This window comes from Aptenodytes forsteri, unplaced genomic scaffold, assembly GCF_000699145.1.
Source record: "Aptenodytes forsteri isolate BGI_AS27 unplaced genomic scaffold, ASM69914v1 Scaffold374, whole genome shotgun sequence".
Taxonomy (NCBI): domain Eukaryota; kingdom Metazoa; phylum Chordata; class Aves; order Sphenisciformes; family Spheniscidae; genus Aptenodytes; species Aptenodytes forsteri.
The window spans coordinates 582,044-602,289 of record NW_008795678.1 but is presented as its reverse complement, the minus strand read 5'-3'; the positions used below and the strand labels follow the sequence as shown (position 1 = coordinate 602,289).

The 20,246-nt window shown below is 37.4% G+C and overlaps 1 protein-coding gene across 1 annotated transcript in view; it reads right to left on the bottom strand.

The window, feature by feature from the left end:
- ARFGEF2 (ADP ribosylation factor guanine nucleotide exchange factor 2) overlaps positions 1-18,778 on the bottom strand; it is a 29,550-nt gene extending 10,772 nt beyond the window's left edge. The window contains exons 1-25 of the mRNA XM_009282632.2: positions 18,753-18,778; positions 17,834-17,957; positions 16,957-17,103; positions 15,913-16,092; positions 15,265-15,484; positions 14,505-14,576; positions 14,041-14,189; positions 13,499-13,629; positions 12,746-12,980; positions 12,379-12,478; positions 12,013-12,152; positions 10,790-10,898; positions 10,092-10,293; positions 9,199-9,310; positions 8,401-8,606; positions 7,402-7,486; positions 7,139-7,310; positions 5,814-5,965; positions 5,499-5,627; positions 4,956-5,114; positions 3,654-3,801; positions 2,607-2,706; positions 1,244-1,284; positions 990-1,159; positions 189-340 (exon numbers count right to left, since the gene is read on the bottom strand). Coding sequence (XP_009280907.2) covers positions 189-340; positions 990-1,159; positions 1,244-1,284; positions 2,607-2,706; positions 3,654-3,801; positions 4,956-5,114; positions 5,499-5,627; positions 5,814-5,965; positions 7,139-7,310; positions 7,402-7,486; positions 8,401-8,606; positions 9,199-9,310; positions 10,092-10,293; positions 10,790-10,898; positions 12,013-12,152; positions 12,379-12,478; positions 12,746-12,980; positions 13,499-13,629; positions 14,041-14,189; positions 14,505-14,576; positions 15,265-15,484; positions 15,913-15,951 — 3,023 coding nt within the window. The 5' untranslated portion in view covers positions 15,952-16,092; positions 16,957-17,103; positions 17,834-17,957; positions 18,753-18,778. The remainder of the gene's footprint in view (positions 1-188; positions 341-989; positions 1,160-1,243; positions 1,285-2,606; positions 2,707-3,653; positions 3,802-4,955; positions 5,115-5,498; positions 5,628-5,813; positions 5,966-7,138; positions 7,311-7,401; positions 7,487-8,400; positions 8,607-9,198; positions 9,311-10,091; positions 10,294-10,789; positions 10,899-12,012; positions 12,153-12,378; positions 12,479-12,745; positions 12,981-13,498; positions 13,630-14,040; positions 14,190-14,504; positions 14,577-15,264; positions 15,485-15,912; positions 16,093-16,956; positions 17,104-17,833; positions 17,958-18,752) is intronic.
- Positions 18,779-20,246: the final 1,468 nt, after the last annotated feature.

The window sequence follows — 20,246 nt, the reverse complement described above, 5'->3', positions numbered from 1 at the left end:
GTCCCAAAATATTGGGAATAAAAAAAAAAAAAAAAGAAAAAAGGAAAGTAAGACTTTCACAAGTGGCACAATTTTACACTGGCACAAAATAACTGTGCCACTTCCATTTACACGACAATCTAACCCACACCAAGTAACATCTTTAAGTAAGACTAAAGCAAGCTAACAGAAACTGCAGCGCATCACACCTGTTTTTCTTCATAATATGCTCGAAAGGCCTTAGGAAGTCTTTCTGGAAGCGGAAGTTGGCCAACTCTCCCTTCTCAAGAAATTTCATTGACAGCTGCCTTAATGAGTCTACTGCAAAGATGGCAACATCTTCATTAGGATTACATCCAACCTAGAAGAAAAGCATATTTTCAAACACTTACCAGCTAACATATTACTTATATGAGTAACATTCATCATTCAAGTTTCATGTCAGTCCACTAAAAACCACTAGCACATTCTAGCTTTCAGATATTTAGAAGATAGGGAGTTACTTTCGGAGAGGGCTTTCTCAGTCATTTGATCCAACTAAACAGACCCATGGCTTTCGTATGCAACAACTGCAGAGCTATAATAGTCATCTAGACTCTAAAAAAAAATAATAAAAATCTTAGGTTAAAAAAACCCACCCAAACATGGTCCAGTTTCTTAAGGAAAATAACTTTGTTGTTCCAGTATCATCTGTATATATTTTAGAGGAAAACTAACTTGGCATTTGATCAGAAAGATAAGACAATGGCATAAAGAAAAATTACAAATACAAAATCATATAATGAAGTGATTAAAGATCATTCCCATAAACATTTCCATTTCTATTTATATACTTCAGATTTTTAAATAGGCGTTTCCTTTATGGAAAGGATGCCTAAAAATAAGATGCCTTTAATGGATCTTATTTTTAAAAATATCACAACCTACACCACTAAGAACATAAAAGGAAAAAGCTGATTAAAGAAGTCTTGCTATTCATGTATGTTCTGTAACTTGATTTTAAGAAGTACCTTATTGAAGTGATCTCCAATCACGTGCCAAATCCTTGACCACTGCAGCCTAATGCGATTCATGTTGTAATACGATATCTCCACTATCTTCTGCAGGCTGAACATGCGTGGATGGTGTGGGGAAGCCAGCTCATCCATGGAAACAGCACACAGCCATCGCACAAAGTCAACTGAACATTAAAACACACTACTGTAAGTTCAGGATGTTACATTGCAAGAGTTCCTGTAACCCACCAAATGGTCAGCATACATACCTATTGCATTTCCATCCAGCCTAGTTGATCCTGTAAATATCCTAAGGAACAAATAAATGAGTTGCAGTTTTAGCTGCGCATCCACAAGAGTCAATCACATCTTAGTGCTGTAGGCAAGTGTCAGCACATCTCCTGGAGGTACTTTACAATCTTCCATGCCATGAACTCTGCAACTGTTTTATTCTTACTCCTTGGCAACGGTTCACGTCCTTCTCCTAGTCCAAACATTCTCTTCCCTGCTGCAAGTCATAGTCTACTATGCTCCTTTCCCACTGTGCCCACTGCAGGGCACAGGCTCACATTTTTATCCAGGGCAAGGAGTGCTGGAACACTCATTTGGGTGACAGCATGTTAAACTTCACAGGGTGAATAAAAAGATATTAAGAAAGCTTTGCTGCAAGACTTTACTGCATGCCAGCCACCTGCTTGATCTTTACACAGTTCAAGAATACTCTAAGTTGTGGCCGTCAAAACAGATAACAGAAAGACTATGGATGCACCATTGTCCCTTCTTCCCCTTCAGTTGTTCAGAGTCTTGACAGGACTTCAGACCACTGGTCGTGGTTCATACAGAACACTGATAAGTGGAGAATGTTCCCAAATCTTTTAGACTTTGATATGGTAATAGCCACATTTATGTTACAATAAATACCACAAGTCTGAATGTATGATTCTACCGGCTTGCCCAATAGTTTGAATAATTATAAAAAAGTCCAACACATGGCTTATGATAGAAGCATCTCTTCAGACAACGCTTTAGAAGGACAGATGAGGAAGATAATGATTTGGACAAGAATGCAGTGACTAATGAATAAAGAGCTGACGAACAGCAACTAAAGAAATGCTGAAATACTGAAGTTCACAAGACCAAAGAAAATTGCATGATTTAATAGACCAAGGGCATTTATTAATTTTGGATACCTGTCCTGTTCAGGCTAAATCAATGAAAAAGAGAAAAAAAGAAACCCAAATACACAGATTACACACACACAAGTTAGAGACAATTATCAGACAGACTTGTAAAACAAAAATAGCCAAGTACTGTAATACCAACCTAATTCTGGTCTTCGCTGGCTTATTCCAAAGAAAAGGTGTAAAAACACATGCGTACACACAGCACCCCTTCTCACAATGCACTACATTAGTTATACCGCTATTTAATGACAGTCTTTCTTTTGCAAATATTACGTGCCTAAAGAGATACACTTATTGGGTCCAGAGAAAGCATCTAAGTATCAGCATCTTTCTCACAAGAGAAATAGGCTTCAAGAGCAAAAGTCCCTGTCAGAGTCTGCAAATAAAGTGAGGATGGTCAGGAACTTCAACTCACATTTTCCCCAGAAAGAGATTATATTCTCAGTACCTGTCTACTGCTACCACTACACTCTGTGAACTGGTCTCTCCCACGGACTCTTGAATGCTCGCCATATGCCGTTTATCAGCTCCACTTCCAATGAGGTTACCTGCAATAAAAGCCATTAAAACCCAGTATTTAACATCATGAAATTGTGACTTTATATTAACCCCAACTTTATACAAGTAGACAAAGACAAGTGACTACTGCTTCCAATTAGCTTGTAATTTACATGGAGCAGATGGTGCCTTTGCCAGATCTGTGCCAGATTATTACAAAATCAAACATCCAGTTGAAGTATGGTTTTTTCCCCCCCTTAGGGCACTGTGTTTTGACCATCACATTTATTAAGTTAAGATGATGTAATGCTGTTAATAAAAGCTGGAAATGATACAATATTATTTAAAAATATTAACTCTAAATCAGATACAAGTAGTTAATGCTGGGCACAGTTCTGTTATATTCAGCATCATCGTCGTGTATACCATCAACTCCAGAGTATTTTCAAATTAAAAGGTTTCCCTGATGGTTTTCCAAAGATTAAGGCAACTTGCCTTGTCCCTCTCTAATTTACAGCTTAAAATCTAAGGTTTGTTTCCTACACGTAATGCAGGAACAATAGGAACTGGAACAGCAAGCCCAACATGCAGAGACAAGAAATTCCTTTGGAAAACCAATTATCAATCATTGAAACATCTGTTAGTTCCTAAAGATAAATGGCTTATGTTTTTACTATTAAAAACAGAGTGTAAAAACAAAGAACTGATAATACTGGTAACAAAACCATGACTTCGTAAGTATGGCAAAAGTTTTGGTAACATGTTCCAGCAAATAAATCTGGAGGAGTTCTGTTAAATAGCTTAACCCAATTACGAAGTTAGAACATATTTGGTAATTACTAATACATCTTGAAATATACAGTTCAATTTTTAAGTTTCATTAATCCAATATAGCTTCCTCTGGAAGCAAGTAAATATATTTTAATATCTTACAACACTGAGCTTTCTTAGCCATCATATTTCACTTATATGTGAAGTCCAAAATTATTAACCTTACCTAATCCCAGGCCCATAAACTCTTCCCCTCCAGATGCATAGCCTTTAATGCTTCCTTCCCTTTCACGCCCAGAGCCAGATAAATACCGAGTTTTCACTCCAGTTCCTATAAGTTGTGCTAGTTCCAGCTGGCTAATACATTTCAAGATCTAAAACCAAAAGATATTTAAACATTGTGTTTCTGGACACCATTATCTTTTTATTCCTAACATATTTATATTTAATATTTATAGCCTTCCCAGGTTCTCTAACCTTTAAAACAACTTTGACAATGGTAACGGTTTTGATGTAGCTGAAACATTACCAATACAACTGGAAATAAAGTTGAGTGATTCATTCAAGATCACCAGCTGCCACGAATCATTCCAATATGAGAAAAAATAAACAGTACCCAAAAATCTAACTTGGATCTCTAACTACTAGAGGAAACCTTTTTATTACTTCTCACAGCATCAACCTTCAAAACTATAAACAACTTGAGCTGATCTTCTAGAGAGTTCATTGTCCCAGAGAGATTAAAAGACTGAATTATTGCAGCTACCACTTTGAGTAACGATGTTCCAACATAGACAGTGAAAATGCCAGAATTGTGCCTTGCCATCAGCACAAAATTGACACTCTCTTCTTTCTTACTCCCCCACTGCAACATCCCTTGGACTGGCACAAGCATTTGTGAGGGTATGCTGTAAGCCAGGTCCAAGTAATTTGTCAGCTAGAGAACCTTTTGGCTCATATTATCACGTAGCCAAAGACTATTGCCAGTGAACGTAATGCAGCAGGAATGCAAAGGGACAGCACAGATTTAGATCTGATTAAAGAGCTCCTGCAAAATATGCTTTAAGAAAATACATATGATCCCGATAGCCCTAATTTTTCATGTGATCATGGTATAAGTGTTGCCAAACACTGCACAGACAAGTCTGGACCTGTGAACTAGAATATTTTTGTTTACATGAACAAGAATGCAATGGTTTCTGTACAGAATTCCCTGAAGTCAAATAAGATCTTAATATGGTTTTAATTCCATATCAAAAGCACCTACAAAAATTACAATACTGGTCACACAGTGTCTATAGGGTCTGCCAAAAAAAATGCCGTGCATTATTTTATATACATACATACACACACATATATAAAAAAACCACCAACAAAATAACGCACTTGCATCCACATTTTAAACAGGTTTCTGACACATGCTGGCAGCTAATGCAGTTACTAAAGACTGAAAGTAGTAGAAGAACAAAATCCTGCAAGTTTTCAGAGGACAACACAGTTGCACTATTTAAACTAATCAAGTTTTTACCTCATGCCAAGAGTTCCCAAGATAGTTGCCATCTGTGTGAGTGACAGTAATAAGTGTCTTAATGGTATCTATGTTCTTCTGTTTCATTTCTGTAATACTGGAACTGGCAGTCAACAAGGAAAAACGAGCAAGGGCCTGTACATAAGCATCTCGTTCAAGCTACGAGACAGAGAAACAAGCATCGTAATTAAGTCCCTTGAAGAGCTACAGAAAGCTACTTGTCCAGCATGCCTACACAATTTTTCTTCTATGTATAATTGACACTATTAGAGCACTTTCCAGCTGAAGGAGAGCTCAAAGTTTGCAAGTTAGCAAACGCTCTTATTAGAAGACTCAGCAATAAAAGGAAAGCAGAGTTGAAGAAAAGCTTGACAATATCAAGATCTTAAAACAAACTAAAACGAGATGGTAATATTTTATTTTACCATTTCAAGAAAGTAGATGAGACGCTTCATTTTCTATGCGTAAGTTGTTTGTAATTCTTCATCTCCCTCCCAGAGCTACACTGCCCTTAGCAAGCCCCATGCTAAGTCTTATACAAACCTGCATTCCAAAGATACAGGCTATTCTAATTGCACATCGTATTCCTTCCAAACAAAGGGATGCAACTTCTGTGTCATCACAGTTCTGCAAGCCAACACTGTAAGCTGCCAGCAATGGAGTCCATACAAGCTAAAAAAAGGAAGAAGCTAAGTTCAGAAGTCTATTAGGATTTTAGCCCAAAACACTAGGTAACTGAAACCAAATATATGCAAGGAGTCCATCTGTTGCATTACCTAACTCTTCAGAGTAATTTTCCACTTTTTTCCATGCTTAAAACTCTTAGCAATGAAGAGACAAGGAGAACTTCACACTCACTTTGAACATGGGTCTGACATGATCCAGATGAGTGGCACTAGTAAAAGAAGCCTTTGCGTGGCTTACGGCCTCCATGAGGGCTTTAGCTGTTTTAGCCATTTGTTCCATCTCCAAGTTGTACAACAACCTCCGCTGCTTCTCATTAGCTACACCTAAGGGGAACACAACAGTTGCACTGGTTTCTTTTTTATAAGAGCATATTCCACGTCTTTGCGTTGAGCATCACAAAATGTTAAATAAAAGGTATTGCAAATGAAATCTAAAGATAAAAGTCTTCCAGAATGTTAGAATTCAGGAGGCTGTCATAGTTTGCAAGCAGGGAACTCCAGCACTAAAACCCACCCCCCAACTTAAGACTTTATTCTATACAAAATAACTAATTCAGCCCTTTTTTATAGCTACATATTATGACCTAATCATTGGAAGTCAGAGAGGCATACTCTGTTAAGTCACTCTGCCTGTAAAAATGGATGGAAAATCCTTCATCTTCTTAGGCTGACATCCTCAAAACAAAACTAGCCCTCACCAACTTGACAAATAAATTAATAACTTCGTGTTTCTTTATCCTTATACTAAAGGTTGCAACTTCAATTTTCAAGCAAGTTAATTTCGTTCCTATTTTGACCCAGGAAACCTGCAAACAGCATAGAAAACACTGAAAAAAACACTATGCTGAAGATTCAGAATTCACTAATTTAAATTAATACCAGCTATTCTGAGTAAAAGCAGAGTACAGCTGGGGATACTGGATTCTAGTGTACACTACACACAGAAGTCCTCATTTGGTCTAGATGAGGATAGGTGACTACAGATCATGACAAACTTTCTGATCTCTCTCTTTTTCAAACATTATCACAAGGACTGTGGCACTTACCAGCCTCTGAACTATGACATGCTACTGACAGGCAGACAAAAAAAGCCAACCCAAAACAAAACCCCACCTGTTGTCTAGCCTGTAAAAACAAGAAGTTAACTCAAAGTGCCACCTTCAGTTATTCTATCATTTTCTCCTCACACTTCTATTTAAAAAAAAAAAAAACCACAACAACACAGAAAACCCCAAACCAAATCTAGTTTCTAGTGCCTCTCTGCAACGGTGCCAGATGCACTTAAACAGCTATGTTTCCATCACAGAAGTAGCAGTATTAAAGTAATTACTGAGCCAGTTTCATTCCAAGTATCTGTATTAGCTATTCTAGATGTAGTTTATGTATTGCACAGAGATGTTATCAAAAAAAGAGATCTGAACTCCACTATGCCATCCTGAAAGTTACTGCAATAGTTCAGGAGCACTGTGGTCTTTCCAGTTTCTAGTTCCTTCTTACTTGGTTTACTACACTTGGTTGTAATTGCGTATTCTTTTGTCTCTTTCATTGCAATCTTCTTTCCTTCTATTTCTTCATAGATTGTGGATAAATACTCTACTGGCAGGTCTTTACTGTCATTGATTCCTCGATTCATTTTAATGTATTGCTCCTTTGTCATTTTATTTTTTACCTGTAAAAAAGAATGGAAGTTGGATGTCAGATTTCGAATGCAAGTTCCAGGAAAATTTGAACTTCTACAAGTTTGTTTTTTTAATTTCTACCTGTGGACTGTGCAAGTCTGTGGTCAGCATTATAATAGAGTATGCCAAAACATAGGCAGTGTCAGCACTAGCAAATAGTGTTTGCCTAAGAGAGGAAAAAAACAAAACAGGTTTTTAGAGCCCTAGTTCCTCAATCCATTAGCTCTATTTCTACATGCAAGAAAAATACCCAGCAACCAAAGAGCTAACAGAGCCTAAAATTAGTCTTTAGAAACGCATGAAGCCCCAAGTGTTTTAAAATGCAAATAAAAAGGGAAAAAAAAAATATAAAAGCATCTTCTTCATAGTGTTGAAAACTAGCTATGACTGGAATTTTCAAGTACATTCCCAAAAGATTATATATTATCCTCCTTTGGATAATCCTACAAAAGCTAAAGAACAGCTTATTTTTGACTCCCAGGGTTTCATAAAGAATTATACAAAACCAGTCCAGTGATGCACCAACTGGACTAAGGAATGGGAGCCAATTAAGCCTGGACACATAGCTAAACTTCAATGCTAGTTTATTACATTAGAAACAATAGCAACACTGCCTACTTGATGTCAACTAACATATGTACATTTTGTTCAACATCTAACGGGCAAGCAAAAACGTGTAACATCTTATTAGCTATTTTTGCCATGTATTTTTAATTTTAGCAGTTGCTACTGCTTATTACTGTTGTTTACACTTGACTGATCTACATTTGTTTAAAAACAGAACAGCTAAGACAGAGACAATTTAACATACTTAAGGCTTCCCTCTTCCAATAATTCCTTCTAGCAAGTATTTGGGATTTAATGAAATGCCAGCATCAGTATACTTTCGATCCAAAGTTTCCGTTTTGCCTAGCTGCTGAAGAGGTTCAGCACCAATACCAGGAACAAGATCTGCTCCTCACTCAAGCCTGTAGACATTCCTGACCTGATACATGAGTGTGAGTTGCACCTGGCCCCTAAGGGCCACAAACAATACAGCCATTCTTCAGGCACTTATCCAATACAAAGGTTTTGAATTACCGTTGGTTGCATTCAATATATCTAGCAGCAAACTTCTCCATTAATCTGTCAATCTTCTGAGCTTCACCTGGCAGACGAAAACCTTCCAGAAATATACGTAGAGCAGAGACAAAGTCTTTTCCACAGAAATCAAGCTGGTCTACATAGGCATACATCACTTCCTTGTTAAACTTGTTGCTTTCCCCAAGGAAGTCCCCTACTTGAGTCTAAAAACACAAGAGACAGTTACTACTGTGTAATCCAACTGCCAGCTTTGCAAGAGAGTTTATAGTACAAGAATTGCACAGCTGTCAGTTTTGTAAGACTGATACGCTTCACTGAGCGGGCAGAGCAACCGTTAGAGGGATGACAAGAAACCAGTGTCATTAGAAATGGCTTTAGTCTGCATATTCTTGCTTCCCTCACTTCCCAAGGCAAGATCTGCATTACTGTAGAGCCAAGGAAAGCTGAACTGTGCCCAGTTTCACATACAGTAGAGAATGCTTTGCCACTGCAGTACATCATAGTCCTTTACTGGCAAGATACCACTAATGCGGGTACAGATAAAATGCATGTTCCCATTTATGGGGAATCCCTTCAGCACTTTATTGTGAACACAGCTACTTTACTAAAAAGCCTGGGACAGCAAGTAAATAGAAAGTAGCATTGGTATTAAGTACCTTCGTTAGAACCCTTACACTTTCAGTTATCTATTAATGAAATATGAACTAAAGAGAGAGTGCATACAGACATCAGAAGACAGGGGAGAAGATGATAGGGGCAAGAGTATTAATTATCTTATGTTGTATGTAGTCTTACAGAACAGAGGCGTTCTTCTTGGTGCAAAAACTGTGCAATGTCCTCTGCTGTAGTGCCAAGCATTCCCTGCTCCTGTAGATATTGTATTCCTCTCTTTGGTTTTTTATTGAACCTATTCAGTCAAAAACATGGGGAAATTGAGGCATACAATTGAAAATTATGACAACTATAAATTTTTTTTTTTTAACAGTTTTACAGAGCCCTTCTAAACCAAAGATTCTGTGCTGTAGCTCTATGTCTTTTTTTCTCCTTAGAACAAAGTCAATGAATACGCAACAAATATATTAACTACATCACACCATAGGCTACATCTCATAAGGTACATTCAGTTGCCGATAAGCTTAAAAGTTATTGCTGGAAAACTCACTTAAAAACTGACCCTTTTGAAATATTAAAAATTAGAGAATTTCCACGAAATGTTAAAAATGTTGCTGTTCAAGATCTTTTTATAGCATTTACAGACATAAAGATCTCCAAATTAATGAAAAAGTAGTAAAACATAGCTGGACAATGATTTAATTCTCCAAACTCTATTTCAATAAAAGACAACAAATGGTGTAAGAGCTGTAAGACAACATTAAGCCTACCTGCTCAAATCAATTTCTCCATAGGTACACACACACTTTCCTCTCTTGTGCGGCTGAACCAGCACAAAGGAAAGCTGTGAAACCACCCTCTACTCCACCCAAGATTTTACTGAATTCCTTTTAACTACCATAGCCTCCAGTGTTAGCTTTTGACAACAGCAGGCAAGAGTCTTCAGCATTAGGATCAATTTGTAAGTGTCCCTACAGGTATGACTGTGTAAGACCATAAGAAACAATATGGTTGTACACATAGGTTTGGGTTTTTTTAACTAGTGAACTTTTATTTTCCTGTCATACTGGACTTACAGTTCTATCCCATGTTCAATTATTTCCTTTTGTTGCTTGATGACTTCAAATTGCTCAGGATCATCTGGGACAGCAGTCTGGGTACCAACACTTCCAACTCCTGATGACACAGTGGAGTCCAAGGAACTGACACTACTTCGTCTCCCTCCACTCTCAAGGCATTTACCTTCAGCCATTTCCTGTTCAGATGGTTTATATGAACCTATTTATAAACAGGGCAAGACTTAAGTTATCCTGTTCAGTCAAAAAGCTTATAGTTATAAAACTTTTTAGTAGAAATTCATTACTCAATATTCTTATTTTACCACATATACTTTTTGGCAGTCTATACTACGTGAAGATACTATATTGATGCAATTCTAAAGTAATCCAACAAAAGGAAGAAGAGCAGCCACAGCTATGGAGACATTCTTGCACTTCAACTTAGTAACTACAAGATTTGTCACATGTCTTGATCTATGTAAGCCAGCTTTTATAGTGTAGACAATGGCCTGGCTAAAGCTCTTATTTGAACCAGACACTTGGAGAGTCAGTTACTGCAACAGCATTAACAATTGTTTGTAAAATACTTCATTCGTATGAACAAATAGTTATGTAAAAACCTAGCATCCACACTTCTGAATAGCTTCTAAACACTGAATAAACACAAGGACAAACTTATTAAACAAATTAGTCTCTCCATAAGGAAACAATCTTACCCAAGCTAGCCTGATGATTGGGGTTCACATAAAGGTCTTTGCTCCATTCTACCATACATTTTAAAATAGAAACCAAACATTCAAGTCCTTTTTTCCTCAGGCTTAGTTCCTAAAAAATGAACAAAAAAACTCAATAAAAAAGACACCAAAACCCCGAACCAATATATGTATATCCACAAGTTTTTAGAAGGCATTACATCACACCATTCAAATCTTAAAGTTTGTCAGTTAGGGGGAAATCTATCGGTTATACAAAGTCTCTGCCCCTTGACTATTTAGGTTGGATACATCCAGGCCAAAAGTAACCATAACCAGACTGACACCAGAACACATTCCAGCTGCTTTAAGCAGATGGTCTATTGACAACTGGTGAGTACAACCAAGGGGCAATAAACACCAAATCCTAAATGCAGCCCCTTTGTTATATGAATGATTATGACCATCCAGAAGCCTCTATAGTGTCAGATCTCTCCACAAGCAAGACAAGTGTCTTGTTATCTTAGCTGTACAGTAAAGAGTTCTATTCAAAATCTGAAACAAAGATCTCCTGGTTTTTACTTCCATTTTCTGGTCAAAGGACCACGGGGAAAAAAAATAAAATAAAAATCAAGCAAGCATTGATACAATTCTAATCAAGGGTGTGAGGTGCATTCAGTTCCGAAACCAACACTGGCACCAAGTTCACTTCAGCCCTGAAAGCCATTAGGCTGGGCTAGAAAAACAGTGCTATGGGCAAGGCGAATGTCAGAAATATCTGCTCTTGCTGAAAGCAGTCTGTACTCCACCCTCCCTCTAAGGACTGGGAAAGTATAGTTTTAAAAATAAAATACTTGTGGTGGAGATATGGCATAAGAAGTTTGTACAAAGCAAACACAAGATGAAGGTACTGCTGGTTCATAAGCCCCAGAAGGAAAGTCATTTGAGCAAGGCAGAAGGCGGCTCATTTGATTCTCTCTCCCATGGCAGACCAACAAAAGAGCCCAGAACAAGCCTAGTGTCACAATACAAATATGCAGCAAAATCATCAAGTAAATTAATCATACTGCTTCAGCACCCAATTGCAAATGAGCTAACTAATAAAAAGTAAGTAACATCAGTAGGTTACAGACAACACAAACCACTGGAAGTATCAATAACAATGCAGAGATAGCATCATTTATGAAAAAAATAGAGCACCATTTATGAAAAAAATAGTACTTTATCTTCAAAGCTGTTTTTCTTACCTGTAAAGGTGTCATTCCCAACTCATGCCCACTTCGTCCCTGTGCGATTTTGGACAAATCATTTACAAGGCGTTCAAATATATTAGCAGCGTTTAAATCACAGTCATAGTTAACATAAATATCCACTACACACTGGGCATCTTGAAAATAAAAGAAAGTGCAAGTATTAGGATTCAGTGTAACAGCATTTTTAAAAGGAATTGGCCAGTTGGAGCAGGCAGTGGGGATGAATCCAGACATTTAACCCAAGCACTATGGGATCAAATTCAATTTTTTATACTTAAACATTATATGCGGCATTTGTCTTCAAAATACTTTTCATCAGCTGCCACAGGAAGTGACTGCTTTTCACAACAATGGAAATACCTGCACAAATTCTAGTTAAAGTCTGAATCACCATCCATTTGTGTTCAAAGGAGCTTGAAGAAGTCTCTAGAATATTCAGGAAGATCTCTTTGAAGAACACCTGCAAAATAAATGAGGTAAAGGACTTGCTGATCTGAAACTTATTAGAACCATGTCAAATCTACAAATTCATTTCTATTCAGTAATTTCTCTTAAAGAGAGTATCATCTCATGCATATTAGAATTTGAATACAGTAGTAATATACTAGTTTAGTAAGCAAACAAAACTAAGACATTAACTTCTAAGTTCCAGCTGTCTTTTTATCATAGCAGTATTTTTATTTGAGAACTAGAGCGTCATACAAATGATGGATAAAAAGTCTCTCACCTCAATCTGCATTTTTAAATGGGTCTTAAAATTTGAAAGCAGCGTGAGAAAGATGGCAAGAGAGAGCTCAAATACATCAGGAACAGAAGAGACTCCATTTTTAGATAGCGCTACACAAAGATATTGCTTGATTGCATTGATGAACATTTCATGTGTCCTGAAAACTGGACCAGCATTCTGCAGTACTGAGAGAAGAAGCTGGAGAGACACTATCTTAGAACGCAATTCATGGGATCTAGAAAAAATTCAACATTAAATATATTTTTATTGTATTTCTGAATACATACTTCTATTCAACATGAGCGCTGTAGCATTTCTTCCACGTCAAGAAGTGACTGCTATTTTAATTCATTTCAATGTGAGGGGTAGGAGGGGTGGAAGACAGCCTGCAAGTGATTTTGGACAATATCTACCATCTTAATTTGGAGATTTTGCAGGAGTATTAACATCTTCGACTAGGACAATAGATGCAACTCAGTGCTACTAAGAAGCATTCCCCCACTCCATCAAAAGCTTCACAAATACTACAGTCAAGGCCACTTCAATTGATAAGAATAAACCCATTACACAAAAAAACCCTCAAGTATTAAATTTTTAATAATTTGAAGCAAGTTTCAATCCTAGATTCACCAAGCTAACTGAAACAAGGGCCTGACAGGTGAATTTTGAATACCTGCTTTACTATACAGCAGCTACTTAACTGTCTCCAAAAGCTACCTGAAGAGGACAGTGTAATAAATACAGTCTCATTACTTGGGATCTGGTGGTCCATCACCGAGTGGTTTCATGGAGAGCTTGCACAATGACCTGAACACAAGGAAGGCATCCTTTTGTAGAACATGGGAAAATTTGGCAGCAGTTTGATGTCCAGATACATCTGTTTCCTTGAGAGCAAGAAACACAACATTAGATCCTCAGTGAGACAAAGTAACAGAGCAATTAGGAAGATTCCACAGCGCCTCTGAGAATTAGCTACAGATTAAGAAAATGGTACATTTGGCAAAATTTAAACTAAACCTAGACAGGACTACAAATGATCTGGATCTTTTCACACATGTTGACTGACTCTTCCCCTCTGCCCCCACCCTGTATTAAAATACAACTAATCAACTTTAGAACAGCTGTTTTACAATGTCTACTTAAATTGCAGTTACTGCTTCCTTTTCGAACCTGAGCAGAACACATACATTAAAGCTTCTGTCCCTTCCCTCCCCAAAATCCCACTGTTTTAGTTGGCATGATAAAAACATTTCTCCTTTCCTAAATATACATTAGCATCCAGTGAAGTTATTTACCAGATTATCAGTGGAGGAAACAGATTGCCCGTCATCTGGAATCCCGTTTGTTTGTACATTTTCATTACTAGAGCCAGAAAGAGTAATATCTGCAGTCTCTGATGCAGGTAGAGCCTTAACTGTTTCTGTTACCTGCTTTTCTTCAGCCACTAAAGGGGAAAAAGGAAAACTGATTAAAATCACCCATTGAGCTTTTTTATCCCATGACTTTGTGATGGGATGGGATCCCATGACTCTACAGCCAAGTGGGACAGAAGCGGCACTGGTTAACTAGAAAGTTTCTCAGCTACCAGCAAAAGAAGAATATTGCAAGACAATAAAAACTGTTCTTATGGCCTTAGTAGGTGTTGCTGAGAAGATACTTAGTAACAAAAAAAACCCAACAACTTCCACACTTTTATAATCACAAGAATGAAAGTTTGGCGATACACATGCATCTATTTTACTTCAGAAGATTTTGCTACCTTTCACAGCTGACTTGACCACATCTTCCAAGATGCCTTTAACCATTTCCTTTCCTCCATCAGTTGTTTCCTCTAACGAAACACAGAGATAATTTTGAATTTAGTACTTAGTTTAGGAAGATTAAAAGGAGAAACACAACAGAGGCAGAAGGATTAGAAGTCATAGATTTTCTTTAGTAGTTCTCCTCTAAAGCCATTTCCAACAAGTCACACAAAAATACTCATTGATGTTATTTCCATTGTTTAAATCAAAGCACTGATATTTTTCATGCAGTGATTTTGTCATTTGTATTTATCAACTGTTCAAACTTAGTTTTGGAATATCCTACGTTCCTAATCTGGATACAGTATATGAAGACCTTATCATAAGCATAATACACATTATTTTTACCACAGGACTTCAACTACCTCAAAGTGATTCTGTCACGTCCCACGATTATTCTCTTCCTTTCCTTCCCCTTTATCAACCTAATCAAGTCAAATCCCATTATAATTCTATATACATAAACTATATATAGTTTTACTAGGAATTCTAGGGAATTCCCGAGAATTCTAGGGAAAACGTGAGCCTTTCTTCAACAGTTATAAAGTTGCAGACAGAAGCTAAGGATGGCCTGTATATTCTGAGTAACTACTGAGAAAATCCAAGCATGATTTGAGCCAATAACCCCAGTCACTTCTCCCCAAAACAGCCTAAAAAAGTATTTTCCAATAGAAACACTGTAACTGAAAGCAACAGACACAACCTAGTCTTGTTCACCTGATGCTGGAAGAGTCAGATCCTGCTCCAACTTCATGTCTCTGTTTTCTGCCCTCTCAGGCTCACCGTTTGTTAATTCCACACTTACAGGAGCAGTGGTTTTGCCATCCTGATAGCTGTGCTTTAACTGACCAATCTTCGGAGACCTGGTCACCACTTGAATTGCAGCAGACTGGGATTTTTGCTGATTTGTTTTTTCTACTTCTCTGGATTCTTGTATCTTGAAAAACCAATATGAAAAAGTTAATCTAGGCACAAAACATGATAAGGGAAAACAGATGTCTATGATGACTGATGTTCCTTTGTGAATTCACATGTTAACAAGAAAGAAACAGTGAAAAATATAACCACTTGGCCAGACAAATTAAAAAGATGCATTTCAAGCTTATTTTAAAAGCATCCCATCATTTGTTTATACAAAGCCATTTGGCAGTAACTACAGTCTGAAACCTTGTTATCAGCAATAAGCTTCATTTTATTTTTAATTAGTCAGTATGCTTCACTACAGGATTTGACAGGTTTTTTTAAATTACAAGTCAATAAATATCCAATTACAATGACAGACCCATTAAAAGTAATAATAAAAAAGTTTCCTGTTCATGTGTCAAGCCTAAACATTTGATATGAGCAAAAGTAATAGTTACATACAGCTTGATTTTCCATCCGTGTAAAAATGACATTTAACATCTGCGTAAGGGTAGCTTTGGCAGTTGTCTGATTAATAAGATTTTTACTGGCCAGATAGATGTTGTAACAGGTTCTAACAGTCTGAAGAATTGTTCCTTCATGAATTTCTATATACGGAGACGTTACTGCAGTGAGAAGAGCCTGAAAAAGTCCATAACACAGTAAAAAATGAAATCTAAGCAAGTAGGCAGCAATACACTTCATGCAGGTCTTCCACAATAATCAGTGGATTTGTTATGAAACACATATCTGTTTATAAGATGTTATAAGGAACTTCTAGTTCTCTGAAACGACCTTTCAAATTAAAGAAAGTAACAGAACTTCCACACATCTCTGTTCTCTCCTGAGCTGTTAAAGTGTTTTATCACAACTAGTTTTCCACTAAGGGAGATATTCCGCCTCCAAACGAAGCAGTTATTATATTCTATAGCTTCATTTCTATGAAAGGGCCAATTGGTCTACACTGCCATCAAATTAGATTACTAAATGGTTCACCAACTTCCAGCCTCAGCTATGTTAACCCAAGTAGATTTCATAACCAGAACACACACCACTGGTGCTACTATGCCTTAACATATACTGCAGATCTCCGGAAAAATGGACATAAGAGCAGACAGGCTAGAGCAGCAGGCCATGATACTGCATCACAGTTACAGCGCCTTCAGTTGAAGGCTGATGCGGCCTAATGAATGTGGGCATTACTAGCCTAGAAGATGAACATCGAGCTGTCTGCAAGATGAAGTAGCCAGGCCATGGCTCATCCCAGAAAGAAGGACAAACATTTATAAAGTATTCCCTTATGTTCTGCTTCACCAAGAGGAAATACATTTCACATACCAATTCTGACCTGGTGACAGCCTCCCTAAATTCAATGACACATCTAACAGTGTAAGAAATGGAGAAACTGGGCCCTAAATAGTACTTTGCATTAATTTTTTCCAGTTACAAAATCAAAGTCAAAGAAAGCAAAATTAATACTGCACCAAAATGAACCAAATAAAATACCTTAATTATCTGCAGTTGTACTCCTTCATCTGTTTGAGGACCCTGAAAGCAATTGCAAATGGTTTCAACTATTCGGTCAATCAGTCTTTTTCCAGGAGCTCCACTGTCTGGAGCATTGCCAGTGATATGTCCATATGCAATGAGTTTCTAGGTAGAAAGAATGCAGGTTAGACAACCATATATTGTTACGTAAAATACAGTTAAGTACAGCATAAAAAGGGGGTTTTAGACAGCATACCTCACAACCAGTTTTAACACAAAAATTTAACACCATCAATAGTCTGGCTACCAAATACTTGGACTGTTCACTATATCTGTTTTGTCTAGATGTGTAAGTGATAAACAAGCTTTTTCCACCCAAATCATTTCTTCCTACCGTAACCAGACAAAGGTTTTTAACATCAATCTTTGGATCTATTCACAACAGAAAGGTTCTGCCCAAATAGCTAGTTGAGATTAAGTTGCATTTGTTTTTTCTGTAAGAATCTAAGGACAAACAAGGCAGAAGGATTCCAGAGTCTGACCTCCCATCACGTCAGCACTACAAGAAACACCATGGTACATACTCCTTTTAGAGCATCACAGGTGAAACATCTTTACTGAATAATGTAAGCATTCATGAGCTTCAGTAAAGGCTTGCTTCACTATAAAACCACACATACATTTCTGACTTTGACAAGACACACTTTCAGCCAAGTCTGATGATAACCTATTTTGCACGGTATGTGCATCTAGGTAGCCATAGTGGGTATCTGCACAGCTGTATGTTCTCAGGACAGTATTACTTCTTCACTCTAGGAATGCCAACAGCACACAAGATTTTTGTAACTGCACGTTTCTCCATTTCACTCTGTCCAAGTTTAAACAGAACACTTACCTGTAAACAATCCAGTGAAGTACTGACAATGCGTGGAGACTTTGACTGGCAGGCCAGTTCAAACGGAAGGAAATATTTATCTGCTTCAATGAAGTTTGCTTTTGGTGGAGCAGCAGTGCCTTCTCTAGGTCAGATAAGAAGAGTTATTAATTTTTCTAAACATGTATATCACAGCAAACTATGCTTTCTCCTTTTCTAAATTTAAAGCTGAATGGTACATACAAATGTAATGCAAGTTTCTCTCACATACTCTTAAAGAAAGTTCAATTTTCTTTAAAAATCACAAAAAAAACCACTTTACATTTATTTATATTGCATCTGATCTTTTTCGCCTTTCGTCAACTTAACTCTTCCCTCACTACACTCCAACACTGTTGCACTACCTGAAATACTGGGCAACTCCTACACAGCTTCATGATAAATATATCAAAGTTATTCTGAATTAAACAGTGCCCATATGAGGAATACTAAGCAGAGAGAAACACATTTGGGGGCTCATTTTAAATCATAGCACAGTGCTGGAAAAGTGTTTTAAAATTTGGATTTAAGTAATATTTAAATTGGTATTCTTGATCTAGGTAGTTAAGAGCATAAACTATCAAACAGAGGATACCTACTGCTCTTTATGATTTCCCATCAGGCTATATTAAGCCCAGTAAAAGGAAGTGAAAAGCTAGCACCTTTTAGAAGTTTTGCAATTTCTTCATAGTGAAACTCAGAGGCAGTTATGGCTTGAGTACCCATAACCACAAACATTGTGTAATTGGAACACACGGGCCATATCATGTTTTTGGCAGAGAGGTATGTGACTGGGTATTCACAAACTCACTGCCATAATGTATATACACTCTTACATTTCCACTATCAAATTATTCCACTTGCTGTTTTCTGGCATAGTTTACAGCAATTAATTATTTACCTTTGCTTTTCCAGCTCCGTTTTTATTTCATCTGGAAGAAAGAAAAAAAAAATTCAAAACAACACCCAACATACCTTATCATTATCAATAACACAAATAAGGAAAATGTAATAAAGCAAAGCTGTTTCAAACCAGAAGTGCCACACTTCAGTATTTGCTATTCCTTTGCTGTGACATCTTCAGCTTCATAGACTGTAGACAGTTACACTGTTTATTGGAAGGCATACCTCTCAACTTCTACATGAAAAAGCTAATTTTTCCAAACATTCTTAACAAAAGGTATCTTTAGAAAATACAGGTATAGTATGCAATTTTTATTCAAGAGCAAGTCTACATCAGAGAGAGCTCAGGTCTGCAGAAGTGTTTAAGCCACTGCATAAACCATTAGTTCAATGCATCAGACCTTCCTGTTAACTACAATGCTGGTTAGCCTGCTTTTGTTAAACATCACAATATGACATCAGCTGAACAAACAAACTCCCAGAGATAAGAAATCTTAAACGCATGCTGTCATTTTGCCAGCAGAGCTTTATTTTTTTTTTTTAAATTACACTTTTAGGGAGCTTTTCATAAAATTAAATACAGGGAAAAAAGTTTCTCTCTCATTTCCACTGTATACAGCAGCAAATCCCAAAGATCCTAGTATGGCTTTTTGAGGATTTCTAATGTTATCATCATGATGCACAATACAGACCAGAACTGCACTACACCAGTGTCCTGGTTTCAGCTGGGATAGAGTTTATTTTCTTCCTAGTAGCTGGCATAGTGCTGTGTTTTGCATTTAGGATGAGAATAATGTTGATAACGCACCGATGTTTTAGTTGTTGCGAAGCAGTGCTTGCACTAGTCAAGGACTTTTCAGCTTCCCATGCTCTGCCAGCAAGGCCATCATGCTCAGTACATAAACTGGGGAAAGCTGGCCAGGGGGGCCGCTGCTCGGGGACTGGCTGGGCATCAGTCGGCAGGTGGTGAGCAATTGCACTGTGCATCACTTGCTTTGTATATTTTTTATTATTATTGTTGTTATTATTATTAGTATTTTATTTTATTTCAATTATTAAACTGTTTTTATTTCAACCCACGAGTTTTCTCACTTTTACTCTTCCGATTCTCTCCCCCATCCCACCAGCGGGGTGGTGGCGGGGAGAGTGAGCGAGCAGCTGTGCGGTGCTCTGTTGCCTGCTGAGGTTAAAGCACAACAACCAGACACAGCATAAGCACATACTGTGAACGCTGACAAAAACATATCAAAAATAGCACACACAGTAAGGCTACACAGCTACAATCATTTGTAACACCACGTGGAATCCTGTCCATCCCACCCTATCTCACCTGCCTGCAAATTATCATGCCCACAAAACTTGTTTCAATTGCGAAGTTACCAGAAATGGATCATTCACTCAATACTTGTTCTCCACAACTCCAGAGAGGCACCATTGTTTGGGATTAGATGTTCAGAGTTCAGATGATTTCAGTGCTGTTCGTGAACCTCAA